The sequence below is a fragment of the Rhinopithecus bieti genome, unplaced genomic scaffold (assembly GCF_001698545.2).
Source record: "Rhinopithecus bieti isolate Rb0 unplaced genomic scaffold, ASM169854v2 scaffold_5022, whole genome shotgun sequence".
NCBI classification, from domain to species: Eukaryota; Metazoa; Chordata; class Mammalia; order Primates; family Cercopithecidae; genus Rhinopithecus; species Rhinopithecus bieti.
In genome coordinates, this window is record NW_016804965.1 from 2,596,037 (window position 1) to 2,620,495 (window position 24,459).

At 37.9% G+C, this 24,459-nt stretch overlaps 1 protein-coding gene across 1 annotated transcript in view; it reads right to left on the reverse strand.

The window, feature by feature from the left end:
- MYO3A (myosin IIIA) overlaps nucleotides 1-24,459 on the reverse strand; it is a 271,870-nt gene that overhangs the window by 194,510 nt on the left and 52,901 nt on the right. Inside the window, 2 exon segments of the mRNA XM_017870799.1 lie at nucleotides 16,153-16,252; nucleotides 16,819-16,923. Coding sequence (XP_017726288.1) covers nucleotides 16,153-16,252; nucleotides 16,819-16,923 — 205 coding nt within the window.

Here is a 24,459-nt window from a genome sequence, read left to right on the forward strand (position 1 = left end):
AGAGTCAAAAGGCAGAATGGTCCTCCTATTTTCTCTTTCTCAACGCCAAATCCTGCTCCTTCCTAAAGCCCCATTTCAAGTCTTAATTCCCCCATGCTGGCTTTTAATCTGCTCCAATTATACTGATCCCTATTTCTTTCTATATTCTACATTGTAAACAATTTTACATATTTTGGCATGTAATTGTTATTTGAATGGCATGCTTCCTCCCTGCCCTCTTCCTGTCCCTGCCCACTAACAAATTCCAGCAAGTTTGAGAATGTCCTATATGGTGTTATGCACATAGTAGGTCACTTGTGAATCTTCATAAAATTATTTTCCATCTACTAAACCTGGGCAAATCACACCTTATCTGACTAGAAGTTTCAAATTAACTATATCTATTTAAACCAACATCATTAACAGAACGAGTTCTCTTCCTTTAGAGAGATTACAGACTGAAGGGCTACAATAAAGAGGTATAATCAAATATTTCATTCATGTCATTCCATTAATTCCACCTTGTTAGATACCCTCCTCACTGACCTTCAAGAGAATTAGGAGTACAGTTTCTTTTCTCGATTTTCACACTCCTGCTCCTCACACAAGGGGTCCTGGTTATCTGACCGTACAGAGCTCCTACCCTTCACCTTGCTCTGGACTTGATGGGTTAAACCCAAATCATGGGCTTTCTCTACCTGATTTCCCTGCTTTGGAAAGTGCCTCCCCAGAGTCATATTAATTTTAGGCTTTGGTTGCTTATCTTATAAGCCAAATAGAGGAAAGGTACTAATGGAGATTTAAAATGGAGATATATTTTATTTCTCCAAGATGGCGTTTGACTTTTACCATGAAATTCAAAGGCCATATGCAAGCAAATGGGTGTTTCAGTATTGGAAATACACTCGGGCAGAAGAGTGAGGAGTGTAACATAAGAAACAGGACACATGCCCAACTATGAACAAGTGACAGAAGAAGGAATTTACTAAATTTCATGTTTTTTGACTGCTATGCAATGCCTGTTAAACTTCAAGATCACTTAACTAACACAATCAACTAGCTTCATAGCTAGAAGATAACTTAATGGTCATAAATTCTAACTTGCTCATTTTCAGGTTAGTAAACTTAAGCTGAAAAGAAAAGTCACTCTCCTGAGGACAAATGACATTTTTACTTAGTGTAAATTCCCACAAGAAAATAGCTAAGATGGAAAATCCAAAATTCTATTAAAATGATTGACATAAATTACATTTAAAGGCAACAGGGATCCAAAGTATGGGTTAAGAAGCCCAAGGAAGTAAAGAAGATTAGGAAAATCATCTTGTCTAGAGAGTAACTAAAGGAATAAGTCACCAAGATAAACAGTTACATAATCAACTCAAGAGAGAAGCTGCTGATGGGTGGAAAATTCCAGGCAGAGTGCTGGGATAATGAGAAGATATGGAAAGGAAAAAGAGGTCAAAAAGGACAAAGGCTGAACAGAAAACAGACTAATAGAAAGAGCAATAATCTATTAAAGGTCAAAGCCACAGGAACATTATAGGGGTTAGGGTTTATGTTAATGCTTCTTCAGTCTTTTGCTTTGCTAGGGAATTTTCAGGCTATTTTAGTTCTGTCCAACAAGGCTTCCTGGGCTATTCCACGGCTGTACAGCAACTCCATTCCCTATAGCATAAATGCTATTTTTAGGGAGAGAAACATGCAGGCTTTATTCTTGTAGTTAAGAAAACTCTTAGGGTCTTAGAAAGACAGCAGAAACATCAAATATGTGTTTTTCCATTGTGGCTCAAATAGACCAGAAAACTTCTGGGAATTCAATTTGCTATAACCTTTGACATCTCAATAGAGCAGGGAGAAAAGCATATGTTTTTGTCATTGTTAATAACAAAATACTGTAGGAATGCGAACTGAAACTATAAAAATACAGAATTTTGTTAACATAAACGGGTCATAAATTGTATTATACCATCTAATATTATTATTTTGTTGATGAGGTTAAGACACTGTGATAGTTACTTTTATGTGTCAACTTGGGAGGGCCATGGCTATTTTAGGTCATCCAACAATGCTTCCTAGACTGTTCCATGGCTATACGGCAACCCTATTTCCTATTGCATAAGTCAAACGGTATTTGGTAAGACTATATTCTGGATATTTCTGTGAAGGTGTTTTTGAAATCAGATTAATATTTTGAACTCAGATTAATATTTAAATTGGTGGATTTTTTAAAGTTAAATAAGACTTTTATATTGATGTGTAGTAACAAGCAAAAGTTTTGCGCTCCCATTTCTGCAAGTTATATGAAGTTTAAAACCCAGTTCTACAGTTGACATTTTTAAAAAGTCTAAGACTTCCACATTGGTTAGACAACTCTCAGTTTAAAATAGTTTTTATTTTTTATTTTATTTTGATTTCAATAACTTTTCATGTACAAGTGTTTATTTGATACATGAATGAATTATATAGTGGTAAATTCTGAGATTTTAGTGCACCCATTACCCGAGTAGTGTACGTTGTACCTAAGGTGTAGTTTTCTTATCCCTAGCCCCGCTCCTGCTCACTCTCTTCTGAGTCTCTAAAGTCTATTCTATCACTCTGTATGCTTTTGCATACTCATAGCTTAGCTCCTACTTATAAGTGAGAATATTTGGTTTTTGGTTCTCCACTCCTGTGGTACTTCACTTAGCATAATGGCCTCCAGCTCCATCCAAGTTGTTGCAAAAGACGTTATTTTATTGCTTTTAATGGCTGAATAGTATTCCATGGTGTATACATGGAACATTTTCTTTATACATTCATTAGCTGATGGGCATTTAGGTTGGTACCACATCTTTGAAACTGAATTATGCTGCTATAAACAAACAAGTACAAGTGTCTTTTTCATATAATGACTTCTTCTCCTTTGGGTAGATATCCAGTAGTGGGATTGCTGGATCAAATGGTAGATCTACTTTTATTAATAGCTCTTTAAGGAATCTCCATACTATTTTGCATAGAGGTTATACTAATTTACACTTTCACCAGCAGTGTATAAGTATTCCCTTTTCCCCATATCCCTGCTAACATCTATTGTATTCAGACTTTTTAGTAATGGCCATTCTTGCAGGATTATGGTGGTATATCTCATTGTGGTTTTAATTTGCATTTCCCTGATGATTAATGATGTTGAACAGTTTTTCATATGTTTGTTGGTCTTCATATATTTTCTTTTGAGAAATGTCTATTCATGTCCTTTGCCCACTTTTTAATGGACTTACTTTATTTTTCTTGGTGATTTGAGCTCCTTGTAGATTCAGGATATTAATCCTTTGTTGGATGTATAGATTGCAAATATTGTCTCCCATTCTTTGGTTTGTCTGTTTATTCTGCTGTGCAGAAGAATTTTAGTTAATTAGATCCCATTTATTTATTTTTGTTGTTGTTGCATTTGCTTTTGGGGTCTTAGTCATGAATTCTTTGCCTAGGCCGATGTCTAGAAAAGTTTTCCAATGTTGTCTCCTAGAATTTTTAATAGGTCCAGGTGTTATATTTAAGTCTCTGATCCATCATGAGTTGCTTTTTGTATAAGGTGAGAGATAGAGTTCTGGTTTTATTCTTCTACATGTGGTTTGCCAGTTTTGCCAGCACCATTTATTAAATAGGGTATCTATTTCCCAATTTATGTTTTTGTATGCTTTGTCAAAGATCAGTTGGCTGTACGTATTTGGCTTTGTTTCTGAGTTCTCTGTTCTGTTCCATTGGTCTATGTGCATACTTTCATACCTGTACCATGCTGTTTTGGTAATTACAGCCTTGTAGTATAATTTGAAGTCCAGTAATGTGATGCGCCCTGATTTGTTTTTTTGTTTTTGTTCAGTTTTTTTTGTATTGTTTTGTTTTTTGCTTAGGATTGCTTTGGCTATTTGGGCTCCTTTGGGTTCCATATTAATTTTAGAATCATTTTTTCTAATTCTGTGAAAAATAATATTGGTATTTTGATGGGAATGACATTGAATCTGTAGATTGCTTCAGGCAGTACAGTCATTCTGACAATATTGATTCTCCCAATCCATGAGCATGAGATGCATTTCCATTTGCTTGTGTCACGTATGATTTCTTTTGGCAGTGTTTTGTAGTTCTCCTTGTAGAGATCTTTCACCTGGTTAGTTAAGTATATTCCTGAGTATTTTTATTTTGTTTGCAGCTATTGTAAACAGATTGAGTCCTCAATTTGATTCTTAGCTTGGTCATTTTGGTGTAGCAGGGCTACTGATTTGTGTACATTGACTTTGTAACCTAAGATTTGACTGAATTAATTTATCAAATCTAAGTTTTTTGGAGGAGTCTTAGGATTTTCTAGGTATACAATCATATTATCTGCAAACAGCCAAGTTGGACTTCCTCTTTTCCAATTTGGATGCCCTTTATTTCTTTCTCTTGCTTAATTGCTCTGCACTTCCAGAACTATGTCGAATAGGGATAGTGAAAGTGGGCATACTTGTCTTGTTCCTGTTCAGGGGGAAAGGTTTCAACTTTTCCCCATTCAGTATGATGGTGGCTGTGTGTTTGTCATAGATGGCTTTTATTATTTTGAGATAAGTGCCTTACGTGCCTAGTTTGTTGAGTTTTTATCATAAAGGGATGATGGATTTTGTTAAATACTTTTTCTGCATCTATTGAGATGATCATATGGTTCTGGGTTTTAATTCTGTTTATGTGATTCATTACAGTTATTGACTTGTGTATGTTAAACTATCCCTGCATCCCTGGGATGAAAACCACTTGCTTATGATGAATTACTTTCTTGATGTGCTGTTGGATTCAGTTAGCTAGTATTTGGTTGAGGATTTTTGCATCAATGTTCATTAGGGAAATTGGTCTGTAGTTGTGTCCTTTCCAGCTTTTGGTATCAGGGTGATACCAGCTTCATAGAATGATTTAGGGAGGATTCCTTCTTTCTCAGTCTTTCGGAATAGTTTCAGTGGGATTTGTATCAATTCTTCTTTGAATGTCTGATAGAATTCAGTGAATACGTCTGGTCCTGGACTTTTTTTGTTGACGGTTTTAAAATTACTAGTTCAATCTTGCTGTTCGTTACTGGTTTGTTTAAGGTTTCCATTTCTTTCTGATTTAATCTAGGTGGTTTGTATGCTTATGGGAATGTGTCCATTTCCTCTACGTTTTCTAGTTTGTCAAAATGGTTTTTATTTAAATAATGTAAACTAACAATATAAATCATCATCTTTTCTTTTCTTTTTTTAAAAATTTTTTTAGACGTGGTCTCACTTCCATCGCCCAGGCTAGACTGCAGTGGTGCAATCACAGCTCACTGTATCCGCGATTTCCTGGGTTCAGGTGATTCTTCCATCTCAGTCTCCCGAGTAATTGGCTACAGGCACACACTACCACACCCAGCTGACTTTTATTTTGTATTTTTAGTAGAGACAGGGTTTCATCATGTTGCCCAGGCTGTTCTTGAACTCCTTGGCTCAAGCGATTCACACGCCTCTGCCTCCCAAAGTGCTGGCATTACAAGTGTGAGCCACCACCCTGGGCCAGAAATAATCATCTTTAATATGTAAATAGTCCCCTGGGCCAGGGAGGCAGAGGTTACAGTGAGTCGAAAGACTGCATCACTGTACTCTGACCTGGGTGACAGAGTGAGATGCTATCTCAAGAACAAAAACAAAAATAATCCACAAAGTTAACAGAATGCTATAGTTGACAATCTTATTTAATTAAATAGTATTTAACAAATATATGCAAAACTCTTCGGTTAGTATATTTCAGAACCATTGTAAATCTCCAGCAAATGGAATATTAAAGTGTGCCCTTCAGCAAGTCCTTTTCCTTCTGCAGGCTCTTGTTTTCTCATTGTTTAATTTAGGGGACTGGAAAAAATAAATGATTCTTTATTACTTTTGGATTAAAAACTACTTAGGGAATCTTGGCGGGGTGCTGTGGCTCATGCCTGTAATCCCAGTACTTTGGGACGCCAAGGCAGGCGGATCGCGAGGTCAGGAGTTCGAGACCAGCCTGGCCAATATGGTGAAACCCTGTCTCTACTAAAAATACAAAAATTAGCTGGGCTTGGTGGCACGTGCCTGTAGTCCCAGCTATTTGAGAGGCTGAGGCAGAAGAATCACTTGAACCTGGGAGGCAGAGGTTGCAGTGAGCCAAAATCACACCATTGCACTCCAGCCTGGGCAACAGAGCAAGACTGCATCAAAAAAAAAAAAAACCACAAAAAAACAAAAAACAAAACCTACTTAGTCATCTCATGGATGCTATATACTTTCACATCAAGAAATTCATATTCAGACATTTTGCATATAACAAGGATAAAAAATCTTTTCATGTTCCTGTACTTAATATACCAAATGATATTTAAGCATCTTTCCAGTTTTAACATTCAATGAGTCTCTACAGCAACTCAAGGTAACTGGCTCACTCCAATCACCTTTCCAAACAACAGTCATGTGATTTCTCTTCGAAGTCCATCCTCTCTCCAGTCTTCCTGGCTCTAGATCTTTTCCTTTCTTTAAGACTTAGTTTGTATCTTATAATAAAGATAATTAAATGGCTTTCTTTAAAGATCTCAATATCACACTGTTTGCTGCATTCTTCTTGGCTTTGGACATATGAACTATGCACCCAGCTCTGTCTGCATGATTCAACCCTGGATGACTATGTACATGTGTACATATGTCCAGTACTGGATCTTAGCTGTAGAGAGTATACAGCATACTTCTCATTCATGGTACACTATCGTGACTGATACCTTGTCTTATTTTTCTGTTTCCTTTTTGCCCCATTTACCTCCTCCATTGTCCTCTCTCCTGCCCACCAAAATTTCTATTAACTTAAAGTTCTTCAGAGATTAAAATTTTAGAGCTGCAGACTAAGATATTTTAGGTCTAGTTCCAAACACTTGTTTTACAATGAGAAGAACTAAGAAGCAAAGAAGTCATTCTTAAAATATAAGTAAAGTCCTCTTGGTTCACCTTAAGTTATCACATCGTAGAGCAGCACACTTGGTAGCCCTTACTAAAATGTCCACAGCTGTGTTGAGGTCAAACAAGGGAGGTTGACGCCTCTGTTTTTGAGTGAACTTGATAGCAACATAAAAACTCCAGAGGTTGCTCTACATACCCGCACCTGAGGAGTAGGGAGAAGAGACTGCTTCTCCAGTGAGAGAATAGGAGGCAGCAAGCAGTCTCCGCTCTTGCCTTTCACTTACCTGTCCCAGTTCCAGTCCCTTGGGCCTGCTCTCTCATTTGTGAGACTGCCTTTTGTATTTGGCCTTTTTTTTTTGGAGCTAGTTGGGGTGTCTAGTCCTTACAACTAAAAGATTGTTGACTAAAACATACACCAGTGTCTACAATGTTAAACAGTTTAATTCAACTTTGAAATATGGTCAGTTTTAGAACTCTTGAGCCCACAGGTTCTGCTTGAATCATAAAGCTCTAAAATAAAGAGTCCACTTATTCATGATTCAACTTTATATAATAATTATAAAGACCTTGCCTTTCAAATAAGGTAAAAGTCACCTCCTCGAAGTACAAAAACATATTCTGGATGAGTAATATATTAATGTGTTATATAGGTATGAGCATTCAAAAACTCTGCCAACTTTTAAAATGGTTTTCCCTCTAGCTTTTTTTTTTCAGTGTATCATTTCACTGTATAAAGCACTAGCTCTTAAATTTTCAAGATTCATAACATTCAACTAATATGTATTACACATATACATTATATATATACACACATACACATAATTTCAACCTTAGAGAAATGTTAGCAAGAAAACTACGAAGTACTTTTTTTCCTGAACCACCTGAGAGTAAGGTGGGCTACAGAATGCCCCTTCACTCCTATATATTTGTTTGTAATTGCCACAAACAAGGATATTCCCCTACACAACCTTCAAAATCAGGAATTTTAACACTGATACATTTCTATCATCTATTCTACAGAGCCCATTCAGATTTTATCAACTGTCCTAAATATGTCCTTTATAACAAAATGATCTAATCCAGGATTATGTGTTACTTTTAGTTGTCAAGTTTCTAATCTCCTTCAATCTGGAGGAGTTCCTCACTCTTTTCTTGAATTTCATGAACTTAACATTTTTTTTTTTTTTTAAGATTTCAGGCCAGTTGTTCTACAGACTGTTCCTGAATTTGGGTTTGTTGTATATTCCCTCATGATTTTATTTTTGACAGGGACATCACAGAAGTGACGCTGAGGTCTTCTCATTGCATCCTCTCAGGTGCTGTGTGGTTTGCATTCATCTCATTACTAGTTATGTTTGCTTTGAGCACTTGATTAATGGTTGTGTCTGCCAGTCTTCTCCCCTGTAATCTTTCCCTCTTTCTTTTGTAATTAATTAGTATTTTGTGGAGAGATATTTTGAAACAATTAAGCTACCCTATTTCTAATCAAAACTTAACCCACTAGTTTTAGCAGCCATTGAAATTTTTGGATGAATTAATTATGATGAATTTTAAAATTACACAATTTCTTCTATCTTTACTCATCAGCATTCTTCTGCAAGGAAAAGCTTTTGCTTCTCCCCATTCATTTAATTATGTATGTATTTATGGCAGTATGGATTAATGGAATTTTTATTGCATTCAGTGAATTACCATCATTACCAGCAATATTAGTATTTTGGTGCTCAAACTGTCCCAGATCTAGAGAGTAAGAATAGATTCAAGTTGGCTTCTGTGTGCCTCTGACATGTCTCCATCATTATTTGAGTATTTCCTTATTTGGAGAGCACAGTAAGTTCCAGGGTCATCTCACAGAGCCCTAAAATCAGCCTTTCTCCAAGAATCCTTGATTCCTTTTAGTTGACAATTACTTTTAAAAACCAAAAGCTAGGGGCTAGATGTGCTCTCTTAATGCACCCTCTTAGCAGAATTAGCTAGGTAATATGTACACACACACACACACACGCATTCACATTACGATTATTTTTGTATCTGTTTATATATATTAAAACGCTAAGTTCACATTGATACCTCCAATTCCAATCCAACATCACCATAATTCTTTTCTCTAACAGTAAGAAACCTGCCTCCCGTTGTCCTCAGTATATCTCCCGATGGTATCAGGCCTCCTTTAGGCAACCATTCTTTTCTCTTCACCCTGATCCCTATGCAGATGCCTTTTTCATCTACAGGAAGTTCTTCCCCATACAGGGTCATCCCCATCACCCTACATGGAGGCACTTCTCATCCCACTTGAGGACCCAACACTCCCTGCCAGCAGACACCTTCCTCTCCCCTCTCAGGCTCCAAACTGCCTCCTGAGCTGCACCTGGACTTCCATGCTTGCTTGTCCCACCTAATGGCTTTTGTTCTAAATTATTCAGAAAGAAAGGAAGGATTGAAGGGCACTTCATAGTTTTTAAGTTCAGGTGTACTGCCTCACTTGGTGCTAAAAAGTGGGTTATTAATAAACAAATCACAACCTCTCTTTGACCTACATTATGCATTGGGGATTTGGTCTAAAATTGGGCATGTGAGTAATAAGAGATTTAAAACCATAAAATATTCTGTCATAAGAATGAGGTCTAAATAAATCACAAAAAGTACATTCTGTACTTTTGTATTGAAATGTTAAGTATCCCATTAGAAATGAAGTTCCCCAGAGAGAAATCCGCAGAAATGAGAACTGAGGGCTGTCCTTTAAATTTAGTCTCTTTCATTTTCTATTCAAGATAAGGACTGTTTTTTTCAGACATTAGTTCACTTGCCTGAAGGGATGTATCTCCTGGGAAGTCATATTATTTATTGACTGATCATATACCAGTGATGGCTAATACATTTCATTAATAATATTTATAACCTCAATTGTCATTTTGCTCTCTGAGGTGTCTGGTGATGTTTTGTAAAAGAATATCCCACTTAACAAAAACTAAAAGGTTTTCTTAAAGGCGTATTCATGACGAGCATTAGCAAACTGAATCTTACTTTTAGTGTAATGAGGTAGCTTCATATTTAAGGTAATACTGAATTTATTCTAGCAGAGGGTTATTGTTTTCTTTTTGGGAAACATAGAGGCATCTCTTTTGGAAACTCAGATTTTCATTATTTAGCAACTATTTATTAAACACCTACTATGTGTACAGCACTGAGCTATAGGCTAAGTAGGAATATTATCTCATAATAATGATAACAGTTCAGATTTTCTGAATTACAAAGTATCAGTAATTATACTAAGTAGTTTGTCTCTGGCATCCCATTTACTCTTCACAGCAACCAGTCTTAGGAGGTAGAGACTTTTTCACACTTGTAGATGCGCAGGTTGATGCCCTTGTAGATTCTGTGTGACTTTCTCATTGTCACACAATTATATGGCAAGTCTTCCCTCTCCTTCATTCATTCATTTATTAAGTACTTTCAAAATGTTAGCACTGTACTTGGTTCTAGGGACAAAGTGATAAAGTGATAGACCAGACAGAAAAATCTATGGCTTAGCAGAGGAAGCACTCAAATAAAATATGATTACAATAAAGTCTGACAACTGGTTGGCTAAATGAAGTGCAGGGTGTTGGGGAAAACTCGGGCAAGCAGAAGTTAGCTAGGTGCTGTTAGATATGAGTTCTAAATTTCTTTTCAAAGAGTCAATATGTCAGTATGTTCAATTCCTTGCCGTCTACTTTTACACTTAACTTCTTCATAAAGCAATCTTTTTCGATTACCTGCTCCACCCTGACTCATTCCGATTACCTACTCCACCCTGACTCATTCCCATTACCTGTTCCACCCTGACTCATTCCGATTACCTGCGCCACCCTGACTCATTCCGATTACCTACTCCACCCTGACTCATTCTCATTACCTGCTCTGTCATAACCGTTTTTCCCACCAAACCACTCATCCTGTCACTCTCTTTAAGTTAGCCAATCAGAATTGGTTTCGCCTGTGCAGTCTAACCCTAGCCAATAGGGGGACGACACAGCAGCAGGGGCCACATGCATCAGGGATAAGAACCCCTTTCCCTCCCTTGTCCAAGTGTGTGCTCACCACTGCTCCATCTGTAAGGGTGCACCCTTCTATAGAAGAATCTTGCCTTACTGAGAATTAAAAAGAGAATTTTATATTTGAGTGCTATTTCTTTTGTGGCACTGAAACTTTATATATAACAGGGCAGAAGGGAGGGAAGGTTTCTATGCAGGGAAAGCATCATGTTTGTAACTGGTCAAAAAGTTCAGAAGCTACTCTTAGATACACAGAGAAATTGTAATTTCTTCATTTTGCCTATAACTATTATGGCTTTTCCCCAAGCCCATGCCCACTGACTGGAACAAAAATAAAGCTCAGTTAAATTCAATAAATCTCTAAGTCCTTTCAGATAGGGTTCAATCTGTCTTGGACAAAAGTGTTTGCTCCATTTCTCAGGTGGCATCCCCCCTCAGAAAGGGTCTCACTCTGTCACCCAGGCTAGAATGCAGTGGTGCTATCACAGCTCACTGCAGCCTCGAACTCCCAGGCCCAAGCAATCCTCCCACCTCAGCCTCCTGAATAGCTGGGGTTATAGATGTATGTGACCATGCTTGACTAACTTTTTAAAATAAGCTTCTGTAGAGACAGGGTCTTGCTATATTGCCCAGCCTGGCCTCCAACTCCTAGGCTCAAGTAATCCTCCTGCCTCATCCTTTCAAAGTGCTGGGATTATAGGCATGAACCACCATGCCTGCCCCTCCTCCTTCTTATAAGACCTTGTGTCAGGGAGAAAAGAGAGGGTCCTTGGGCATGGTGGCTCTCTAGTTTTCGGGGCCATATACTTTTGTCTGCCTAGCCTCTAGGTGCCCTACTGGGCTCCCAGGCCATACTCTGCCTCCAGGGAGCTTGTGGTCTGTTCCTCTCATGCAGACAGGGCTTCCTGTGGCTCCTCCTGCAGATTTGCTCAGTTTGCTCCAGTTGGAGCTGAGAATACTCCGAGGTCTGCCTGTGACTCCCATTTAGACACAGCAGAGCCGGCTCAGGGGATCTGCTCAGTGCCTCACTGTACATCCCCCTTAACTTCTGAAAAACCCCCTCTAGAAACTCTCCAGCTAGATTAGCAACTACTTTCAGGTTTCTGGAAACTAAAGCTAAGGGTTTGGGGGAAGCTAACTTGAGTCTTTCCCCTACTGATCACTCTGCCCCTACAGGTTAGCAATGATGTGGCTCACCCCAGACAGGAATGCGGCAGATTCTGAGTGGCTTCCTCAGGAATGCCGAGTGAGAGCGGTAGAAAGCGTGAGGGTGACATGGTTTGGTTCTGCATCCCCACCCAAATGTCATATCAAATTGTAATTTCCAATGTTGGGGGAGGGACCTGGTGGGAGATGATTGGTTCATGGGGCAGACTTCCCCTTGCTGTTGTCGTGATAATGAGTTCTCATGAGATGTACTTGTTTAAAAGTGTGTAGCCCTTCCCCCTTCACACTCTCTCTCCTGCCACCATGGTAAGATGTGCCGGCTTCGTCTTTGCCCTCCTGCCATGATTGTAAGTTTCCCGAAGCCTCCCCAGCCATGCCTTGTGCACAGCTTGTGGAACTGTGAGTCAATTAAATCTCTTTTCTTTATAAGTTACCCAGTCTCAGGTAGTTCGTTATAGCAGTGTGAGAACGGACTAATACAGAAGGTAAGAGCTCCTTCCTGCCCTCGTCATCTTTTTAAAAGCTCATCTCCTACACTCCAGCCTGGGTGACAGAGTGAAACTCTGTTTCAAAAAAAAAAAAAAAAGAAAAAACTCATCTCACTGCCCTGCTTCACCTTGTTTCATCTTTCCACAACGACCCTAGAATTGGAAAAGATTTCTCCCTTCTTTCTATCCTCACTTATGAAAAACCCTATGGTGTATCCCTGAAAACTCACTCTCCATATGCTAAAGAGAAGGTAAAGCAATGTAGACAGACTTTCCTCAGGAGATAGGCTTTCCTCAAGAGATAGCCTTGCTATAAATTCCTATTTTGAATGCTAAAACTGTTACCTCAGTCTTTTTTTTTTTTTTTTTGCAATTTGCATTTCTTCTAGAATAAATGTTAATATTTTCCCACTGCCAAACAGAGTGATGCCTCAGGCACACTGGGGTGAAGATCATGTTATCAGGCAGGAAAAAAAGAAAAAGCACATCAATAAATTTCAAAGTACTTTCCAAGTTACAAGTGTAAGAGCTCTGACTGGGAAAGATTACAGCACATTTAAGGTAGTGAAAGACCCCGACCTGACTAATAGGTAACGGGAAGAGAGGGCACCTAATTAGCGCCAAGAGATATAAAGAAGTTATTACTCATTACTTGCTTACTGTGTGCCACCACGGAGGATCAGAAGGAAAAGCTCTCCCCAAGGGATGGGGATACTGAACAAGGTAGTGGCAGAATCAGATGTGTTTTTTGAAAGGATCCCCCATGTGGAGAAAGGAATGGAAGGAAGGGAAGGAGATTAGGATGCAGCGAGTTCAGTAAAGTATAACTGCAGGAGCCCAGGCAAGAGATGAGGGCTAGAACCAGGGCAGGAGCAGTAAAGATGGAATCTGGGGATATCTGACAGAGAGACAAGTTTTGTGACTAAGTTGCATAAGTGGGAGGTGAAAACAAGGGAAGACTCGAGGATGAGCTTAAGATTTTCATCTTGCGCAACGAGTAGATGCAGGCGACTTTCCAAGACAAGAAACTCTTTATATGGAGCAGATTTCTAGGGACAGATGAGGTGGTACAGCTCCATTTTGGACATTCTGAGTATGAGGTGCCTGATGGTCATCTAAGATCTTCAGTACCCGATAATGAGCTGATAGTACAATTATGAAGTGGCAGATTCAAATAAAATTGATTCTAAAATCCTTTACTCCCAGCTGTAGCTTTCTCTGAAAATTTGATTTAAAAATAAAATGAGGACATTGATTTTCAGTTTGATTCTGCAAGTTGTGGTTTACCACCTCTTGTTCTTTCTGCCCTCAAGAAATTTCAATATAAACTTACACCCCTACCATCCTCAGGTTTTAATTCATACAACAACCTACTAATCACCATAGGCAAACTGAATCCATGTCCTCTTACTGTGGAGAATAGAAATATTATAAGCACTACCTTATATGTAATTAATAATATTTTGGTGTCAGACACCAGGAATGCATTTCGTAAGCAACTGGCCCTCTTTTCTAATTATTGCCGAAAATCTACAAATCAAATAATGTAAGACCAAAGCTCTCATTTTGTTAACTACTCCAATTTATGATGTTTTAAAAAGGTATCATATAAAGGCCGGGTACAGTGGCTCACGCCTGTAATCCCAGTACTTTGGGAGGCCGAGGCGGGTGGACCACAAGGACAGGAGATCAAGACCATCCTGGCTAGCACAGTGAAACCCCGTCTCTGTTATGAAATACAAAAAATTAGCCGAGCGAGGTGGCAGGCACCTGTAGTCCCAGCTACTTGGTAGGCTGAGGCAGGAGAATGGTGTGAACCCGGGAGGTGGAGCTTGCAGTGAGCCGAGATTGCGCCACTGCACTCCAGCCTGGGCGACAGAGGCGAGACTCCATCTCAAAACAACAACAACAACAACAAAATCATATAAAAGGTTGCCTTATTTATTATCTAAGTATACGTTTTTAATCTAGTTTGTTTTGGAGGAAATCATGGGAATTTACATTTCTCAAAGCTTCTGGTTTACTAAATTTTTCTTTAACAGCTAAAATGTTGTTTATTGATACTTGTTTTAACAATTTTCAATCTATGCTATGCTTACTGTATCGATTTTTTAGAGGAGGGGAATTGTGAGATTCCAAGTTAAATAACAAGTTCTCCATTGAGTCTGTCTTAGAGTATAGCCAAAATGATTTTCTGGAGAGAATAATGGCCCCTCCTGTGGAGCAGTGAAGAATGAGTTGTAATTTCAAGCAGAAGCCCTTATTAGTACACTAACCCAGATAGATTGCTCAAGGCTCTGAATTCAACCAGAAACAAAAACTAGCCGCACCCCAGTAATTAATCAGGAATTCACAAATTCACTGCTGCTCAGTAGTTTTCAGATGCACAGGTGAGAAAAACAAAGCACATGCACATGCATGTTTGAGGATACACCATTCACCCATTCCTCTCTAGATGTTCTGAAATTCATTCCTGGGCTAAGCCAAAATACTTGGATATTAAAGAAATTTTAAAAATTAACCCATTAACTTGCTGAGCTTTAGTTTCCAAAATGCAAAATGAAAGAAGATTCACTCATTCAACTAACACTCAGTGGACTTCTATACTCAAAGCATTAGGTCTACAAAATAGACTAAGACAGAGTCCCACTTCTCAAAGACCCTGTCTGTCCACCTATATTTCTAAGTATCTTTATCTATAAACACCAAATGTATAATTATAATTCTATATGATAAATGCAAACATGGAAGTATACACAGGTTACAGAAGCACAAGGAGGGATACCTTACCCAACTACAGTGCAAAAGGGAAAGAGAATAATGACTGAAGGATAGAGACATCTTCAGGATTACTGTCATCCACTCTCACAAGAAAGTTTAGTAAATATGGAAATTTATTTATTTATTATCTCACATAACAAAAGGTCCAGAGATAAGGCAGCCTCCAAAGTTGACTGACTTAATGGCTCAATTATGTTATCAAACACCCCCATTCTTCCCCTCTCTCAGCTCTGCCTTTCTCAGAGTTGGCTTTCTGCTCAGGACACAGCATCTTAGTCACAGGTAACTGTAGCAGTTTCCAGCATCACTATATGACACGCAAGGGTCCTGAGGAAGAAAGAGACCATCTTTTCCTCTTTCTCCTTAGGAGGGAGGAAATACTCCCAGATGATAATGAAAATTTCCCCTCACATCTCAAAATCCTGGATTTGGATATATGGCCATTTGCAAAGCAATCACTAGTAGGAGCCATGCGATTGTCATTATAGGCTTACAGTAATCATTTGAGATGCTGTTTTAGAGAATCAACTACGCATGTTACTACACTGGTGTTATATGAGCACAAACTAGCTGACTTGAAAGAAGTCACCCTTTATTCTGGGAATCTCTCATTTGCCAAATTATCTCTGCACTTCTTACCTCAATAAGATATTACTGATTTTTCCTCTATTTGCAATACCTAGACAGGAAGGTCATTTGAAAAAGATCAAATCATACCATACTAGTTCATCATGCAGTTAAAACTTATGCAGTTTAAACAAAACTTACCAAAATCTACTAGTTTCACTCCACCTTCAGTGGTCAATAGAATGTTATTTCCTTTCACATCTCTGTGGATAGTTTTGTTGTTATGCAAATGCTGAAGTCCCTAGACGATGAGAAGTATATAATGACTCTTAACAAAAGCATCAAACAACAAAAATTTTCAGATGATGTACTTGTACAAAATCAATAGAAACACATAATAAAATTAACATTCAGACACTCAAATGTTTCACATTGAGTTAGTCACATCAAAGAACATAATTTCCAGTTTGAATCACATAAAAATTCACAAAATCAAAGCATGCTCCTTACTTCTTAGCAAATATCATATTACAAATGTGTGAGTTTCAATGGAAGAAACTATTTCATATACTTATTTAAGGTAATGGCCAAAAAACCCTATTATTAGTTTTCTACCTTCATCACTATTTCAGTCTCAGAAATACACTTAAGAGGTCAGAATTCAGGATCCTGTTGGTACAATGAGAGTAGATTTGTAGTGGAAAAAAAGAATTAGCTATGCTGAACATGTAAGATTTTGCATATATTCTTGCATCAATAAATACTAATGTAGTATAACTAGTGACATTTTTCTAAAAATAGGATCTACATTTTTTTTTAACTGGAACTGCTTCATAATTAATGCACAAACAATTTAAATTGCCTTACCATTAGTGCTTCATGTAAAATATAGGCAATTAGAGGCTCACTCATTCTTTCACCCCTCTTCAGAAATCCTTTCACAAGGTCAGTCACTGATCCTCCATTGCACAGCTAAACAAGAATATTTTAAGATGGCTATTAAAATACATATGACATTTTATGTTCCTTCTAGAAAAGGTTTTCCAAAACATTTTTAAAAGTGTTCCAACGTTCTGTTTCAAATGATTAATGCCATTATCTTTATGGTTTCATAAATAAAATGAATATATAAACTTATACTTGTGTAAAATTAATTCCTAGAACACAATTTTCACATGAATTAATTTTAGAAGATAATTTGGAGACACACTGAGCTTGATTTTCAAATTCAAGGATAAGAATTATGATTCTACAAATTATTCTCAAATTTTAGGATCTAGGGCTTAAGAGCATTATTGATTTCTGATAGTGTAATCAATAATGCAATAGATTGTCATCTCAAAACACAGTTATATATTATTTTGTATGTACATTAATTTAAAAATTTGAAAAAATTTCAGGATACATTATTATTACAGTAAGTATTACAAATAATACCTTAGAAAATTATCTAGAACATCATGTACCCATACGTACTTTAGTATCCTCCTTCCCCTCCTCACCCCCAAAACAGGGAGAACGCCCATAGAAAAACAAGAGGAAGGAACATGGTAGGGGAGTTTTCCACATCTCGGTTCTCCAAAGTTAGGTAACATTAAATCCCACAGAAAACTTTCTAAAGAGCTGTATGTTTGCAGAACAGAGAAACACTGATATTAGCAGCAAATATTAATAGAAAAGGGAAGATAACTAGATGAATGGCCCTGGAACAAGAGAACGTCCCAGTGAAGCAGTGACCCCGCAAATCCTTGATCCTCCAATCCCTAATACTTCAGCCTTTGCCTTCAGCCTTGCCAAACATCCCATGGGTCCTTTCTGTCTGTGGTTTCCCCGCCATCACCCTGATGTACTGGGCCTCCTCTTTTCTCACCTGCTTGGGAACTAAAGAAACCATCATTTCGCTGACTCTCTTCTAACCCAAGTCAGAAAGTGAAAGCAAATTGAAAAACTGAATAAATTTTCTCATGCAATTTTTCTAATGTGGTGATTAGATTTTATTGGAGGCCTGAACACTTTTGGTACATTGTGGACTAGATAATAATAGTTAAGATGAATTGCATACTTACTTTGTGCCAGACACATTTCTAATCAGTTTACATGATTTATCCTAAACCTCACCACAGTCTGAAGTAGGTAGTATCATCTTCATGTTAAAGATGAATAAAGATGAAAAAAACATAAGGCATATTTAATAATTGGTGTTACTTTCTTCATTCAAAGAAAACTTCTTTCAGGTTATACAGGAGTATGTGCAGCCTAGCACTCCAAGATTTGCATTTTTCTTATGTATCAGGAAGGGTAATACCCTTTTAGCTGCATAAACAAAAGAGTGTTCTGCCCTGGAAGCAGAATAAAAGGTCAGACTGGCTCCACTGTGGCCTAGTTCTACTGGCTCACAAAAGTACTCACAATTTATTGAAAAGAAATTGTATCTTTTAAACTGCAAGCTGCTTATTAAAAAAAAAAAAGTCAAAAAACTAAGTTTGGCTGGGTGCAGTGGCTCACATCTGTAATCCAGTCCTTTAGCAGGCCAAGGTGAAAGGATCACTTGAGGCTAGGAGTTAGAGACCAGCCTGGGCAACACAGGAAGACCCCTGTCTCTAAAATAATTTTTTATAAAAATTAGCCAGGCATAGTGGCACATAGCTGAGGTTCAGCTATTTGGTAGGCTGAGGCAGGATTGCACAAGCCTATGAGTTCAAGACTGCAGTGAGCTACTGCACCCATCTAGGTGACAGAGTGAGACACTGTCTCTAAAAAAAGAGTAAAAAAAAACAACAAGTTTTAGCTTTTTAAACTTCTAGAAAGCACTGTAGGGAGACTAAATTTATCTTTCTATTTCTCTAAAGTCTGGCCTCTATTTGGCTGTACTTTCTGCAATTGACTATCATGTTAATACAAGAGTAAATATTTGGCTTCTTTGACTTAGCATAATGCATTTCAGATTCATCTATGTTGTTGCACATTCTTTTTCTAAATGCTGTTTTAATGTTTTTTCATTCCTTTTTTTTTAATGCTGAGTATTCTACTGAATGGATGAACCACTGTTTATTCATTTATAAAACTGAAAGGCATTTGAATTGTTTTTGGCAATTATAAGTGAAACTGCTATGAACATTCACGTGCAGATTTTGATGTGAATATAAGTTTTCATTTCTCTTGGGTAAATACAAAGAGAGGAAACTGCTGAATCCTATGGGTTACATATTTAACTGTCTGCATCAGCCAGACTTTCCCATGGCGGCTATGGTTATACCATCTGCAGCCCCTCTAGCAGTGTATCAGAGTTCTAGTTGTTCCATATCTTCATCAGCACTTGACATTGTGAGGTGTTTTGTTAAAGCCATTCTATCTTTTTATTTATTTTACTTATTTTATTTTTATTTAAATTTTTTAAAATTTCAATAGGTTTTTAGGGAACAGGTAGTGTTTGGTCACATGAATAAGTTCTTTAGTGGTGATTTCTGAGATTTTGGTGTGCCCATCACCCGAGCTGTGTACACTGTACCCAATGTGCTGTCTTTTATCCCTCATCACCCACCCACACTTTCCCCCAAGTCCCCAATGTCCAGTGTATCATTCTTATGCCTTTGTGTCCTCATAGCTTAGCTCCACATATGAGTGAGAACACATGATGTTTGGTTTTCCATTCCTGAGTTACTTCACTTAGAATAACGTAGAATAATCATCTCCAATTCCATCCAGGTTGCTGTGAATGCCATTATTTCATTCCTTTTTATGGCTGAGTACTATTCGATCATATATATACACACACATATATATGTGTATATATATATCACATTTTCTTTATCCACCTCTTCATTGGTGGGCATTTGGGCTGGTTCCATGTTTTTGCAATTGCAAATTGTGCTGCTAATGAACATGTGTGTACAAGTATCTTCTTCATATAATGATTTCTTTTCCTCTGGGTAGATACCTAGTAGTGGGATTGCTGGATCAAATGGTAGATTTACTTTTAGTTCTTTAAGGAATCTCTACACTGTTTTCCATAGTGGTTCCATAGTGGTGTTGATGGGAGTGTAAAAGTGTTCCCTTTTCACTGCTTCCACGCAAACATCTATTATTTTTTAAGTTTTTGATTATGGCCATTCTTGAAGGAGTGAGGTGGTTTCACATTGTGGTTTTGATTTGCATTTCTCTGATAATTAGCGATGTTGAGAATTTTTTCATATGCTTTTTGACCATTTATGTATCTTCTTTTGAGAATTGTCTGTTCACGTCTTTAGCCCAATTTTTGATGGGATTTTTTTTTTCTTGCTGATTTGTTTGAGTTCTTTGTAGATCCTGGATATTAGTTCTTCGTCAGATATATAGATTTTGAAGATTTTCTCTCACTCTGTGGGTTGTCTGTTAACTCTACTGATTATTTATTTTGCTGTGCAGAAGCTTTTTAGTTTAATTAAGTTCCATCTATTTTTCTTTGTTTTTGTTGCATTTGCTTTTGGGTTCTTGGTCATGAAGTCTTTGCCTAAGCCAATGTCTAAAAGGGTTTTTCCCATATTATTCTCTAGAATCTTTATGGATTCAAGTATTAGATTTAAGTCTTTGATCCATCTTGAGTTGATTTTTGTGGAAGGTAAGAGATGAGAATCCAGTTTCATTCTTCCATATGTGGCTTGCCAATTATCCCAGCACCATTTGTTGAATAGAGTATCCCCTCCCCACTTCATGTTTTTGTTTGCTTTGTTGAAGATCAATTGGCTGTGGTATTTGGCTTTATTTCTAGGTTCTCTATTCTGTTCCATTGGTCTATGTGCCTGTTTTTGTATCAGTACCATGCTGTTTTGGTGACTATGGCCTATAGTGTAGTTTGAAGTTGGGTAATGTGATGCCTCCAGATTTATTCTCTTTGCTTAGTCTTGCTTTGGCTATTTGGGCTCTTTTATGGTTCCATATGAATTTCACGATTGTTTTTTCTAGTTCTGTGAAGAATGACAGTGGTATTTTGATGGAAATTGCATTGAATTTGTGGATTGCTTTTGGCAGTATGGTCATTTTCACGATATTGATGCTACATATCCATGAGCATCGGTTGTGTTTCCACTTTTTTGTGTCATCTGTGATTTCTTTCAGTACTGTTTTGTAGTTTTCCTTGTAAGAGGTCTTTCACATCCTTGGTTGGATTATTCCTAAATAGCTTATTCATTTATTTTTGCAGCTATTGTGAAAGAGGTTGAGTTACTGATTTGATTCTCACCTTAGGTGTTGTTGGCATATAGCAGAGCCACTGATTTGTGTACATCAATTTTGTTTCCTGAAATTTTGCTGAATTCATTTACCAGTTGTAGGAGCTTTTCGGATGAGTCTTTAGGATTTTTCTAAGTATAAGATCATATCATCAGCAAAGAGTGACAGTTTGACTTCCTCTTTACTGATTTGAATGTTCTTTATTTCTTTCTCTTGACTGACTGCTCTGGCAAGGAATTCCAGTACTATGTTGAATAGAAGTGGTGAGAGTGGGCATCCTTGTCTTGTTCCAGTTCTCAGGGGGAATGCTTTCAACTTTACCCTGTTCAGTATAATGTTGGCTGTGGGTTTGTTGTTGATGGTCTTTATTACCTTAAGGTATTTCCTTTCTATGCCAATTTTCCTGAGGGATTTAATCATATAAGCGATGCTGGATTTTGTCAAATGCTTTTTCTGCATCTATTGAGATGATCATGTAATTATTATTTTTAATTCTGCTTATGTGGTGTGTCACATTTGTTGACTCACATATGTTAAACTATCCCTGGATCCCTGGTATAAAACCTACTCGATCATGGTGAATTATTATTTTGATATGCTGTTGGATTCAGTTTGCTAGTATTTTGTTGAGGATTTTTGCATCTGTGTGCATCAGGGATATGTAGTTTTCTTCTGGTCTGCAGTTTTCTTTTTTTGTTATGTCCTACCCTAGTTTTGGTATTAAGATGATACTGGCTTCATAGAATGATTTAGGGAGAATTCCCTCTTTCTCTATCTTTTGGAATAGTATCAATAGGATTGGTACCAATTCTTCTTTGAATGTCTGATAGAATTCAGCTGTGAATCTGTCTGATCCTGGACTTTTTTTGGTTGGCAATTTTTTTTTATTACCATTCCAATCTCACTGCTTGTTATTAGTCCGTCAGAGATTCTATATCTTCCTGGTTTAATCTACGAGGGTTATATTTCCAGGAATTTATCCATCTTCTCTAGATTTTCCGGTTTATGTGCTCAAAGGTGTTCATAGTATCCTTGAATAATCTTTTGTATTTCTCTGGTATCAGTTGTAATATCTCCCATTTCGTTTTCAATTGAGCTTACTTGTATCTTCTGTCTTCTTTTCTTGGTTAATCTTTGTCTAACCAGCTTTTTATTTCATTTGTCTGTTGTATTTTTTGTTTGTTTCAGTTCCATTTAGTTCTATTCTAATCTTCATTATTTCTTTTCTTCTGCTGGGTTTGGGTTTGGATTGTTTTTGTTTCTCCAGTTCTGCGAGGTGTGACTTTAGATTGTATATATTTGTGCTCTTTCAGAATTTTTTTTTTTTTTTTTTTTTGAGACGGAGCCTTGCTTTGTCACTCAGGCTGGAGTGCAGTGGCGTGATCTCAGCTCACTGCAACCTCTGTCTCTGGGGTTCAAGCAATTCTCCTGCCTCAGTCTCCCAAGTAGCTGGGACTACAGGCACACACCGTCACGCCCAGCTAATTTTTTGAATTTTAGTAGAAACGTGGTTTCACCATGTTGCCCAGGCTGACTGCAAACTCCTGAGCTCAGGCAATCTGCCTGCCTCCGCTTCCCAAAGTGCTGGGATTACAGGCGTGAGCCACCAAGCCCAGCCTCAGACTTTCTGATATAGGGATTTAATGCTATGAACTTTCCTCTTAGCACTGCTTTTGCTGTATCCCAGAGTTTTTGATAGGCTGTGTCACTATTATTTTTCAGTTCAAAGAATTTTTTAATTTCCATCTTGATTTCATTGTTGACCAGTGATCATTTAGGAGCAGGTTATTTAATTTCCATGTATTTGCATGATTTTGAGGGTTCCTTTTGGAGTGGATTTCCAATTTTATTCCACTGTGGTCTTGATATGGCTTTAATGACTGGAGGAACACCAGGGTTTTGGTTTTGTGCTGATAGGACACAGACACATGTGGTTTTAAGGAGCGAAAAGTTTAATGGGCAAGAAAGAGGAAGAGAACAGCTTCCCTGTACAGAGACAAGGGAAGGGGGGCTTGGAACAAAAAGAAACCCTGTGTGAGGTAGAAAGGTAGTTTATTATATCGGGAGGCTGGAGGAGGTGGTGTCTGGTTTGCATAGGGCCCAGGGGATTGGTTTGACTAGGTGTGTTATTTACGTAGCCTGCGAAAAACCTGGCCCCTTTACCTTAAGTTTATGTGAGTTCTTATGTGTTAGGTGAGCCTTCTGAAGACAGTAGAAACTTGGTTGGTAAATTCTTATCCATTCTGTCACTCTGTATCATTTAAGTGGAGTATTTAGGCCATTTACATTCAATGCTAGTACTGAGACGTGAGGTACTATTCTATTCATCATGCTATTTGTTGCCTGAATACCTTGATTCTTTTTCATTGTATTATTTTTATACAGGTTCTGTGAGATTTATGCTTTAAGGAGATTCTATTTCATTGTATTTGGAGGATCTCTTTCAAGATTTAGAGCTCCTTTTACCAGTTCTTGTAGTGCTGGCCTGGTAGTGGTGAATTCTCTCAGCATTTGTCTGTCTGGAAAAGACCTTCTTTCCTTCATTTATGAAGCTTAGTTTCTCTGGATACAAAATTCTGGGCTGATAATTGTTTTGTTTAAGGAGTTAAAAATTGGACCTCAATCCCTTCAAGCTTGTAGGGTTTCTGCTGAGAAATCTGCTGTTAATCTGATATGTTTTCTTTTATAGGTTACCAGATGCTTTTGCCTCACAGCTCTTAACATTCTTTCCTTTGTCTTGACTTTAGATAACCTGATGACTATATGCCTAGGCAATGATGTTTTGTGATGAATTTCCCAGGTGTTCTTTGAGCTTCTTGTATTTGGATGTATTTGCTAGATCTTTAGCAAGGCTGGGAAGTTTTCCTCAATTATTCCCTCAAATACGTTTTCCAAACTTTTAGATTTCTCTTCTTCCTCAGGAACACCAATTATTCTTAGGTCTGGATATTTAACATAGTCCCAAATTTCTTGGAGGCTTTATTCACTTTTCAAAATTCATTTTTCTGGCTGGGCATGGTGGTTCACGCCTGTAATCCCAGCACTTTCGGAGGCCGAGGCAGGCAGATCACAAGGTCAGGAGATCAAGACCATCCTGGCTAACATGGTGAAACCCCGTCTCTACTAAAAATACAAACAAAAAATTAGCCAGGTGTGGTGGTGGGCAACTGTAGTCCCAGCTACTCGGGAGGCTGAGACAGGAGAATGGCGTGAACCCAGGAGGTGGAGCTTGCAGTGAGCCGAGATGGCGCCGCGGCACTCCCGCCTGGGCGACAGAGTAAGATTCCGTCTCAAAAAAAA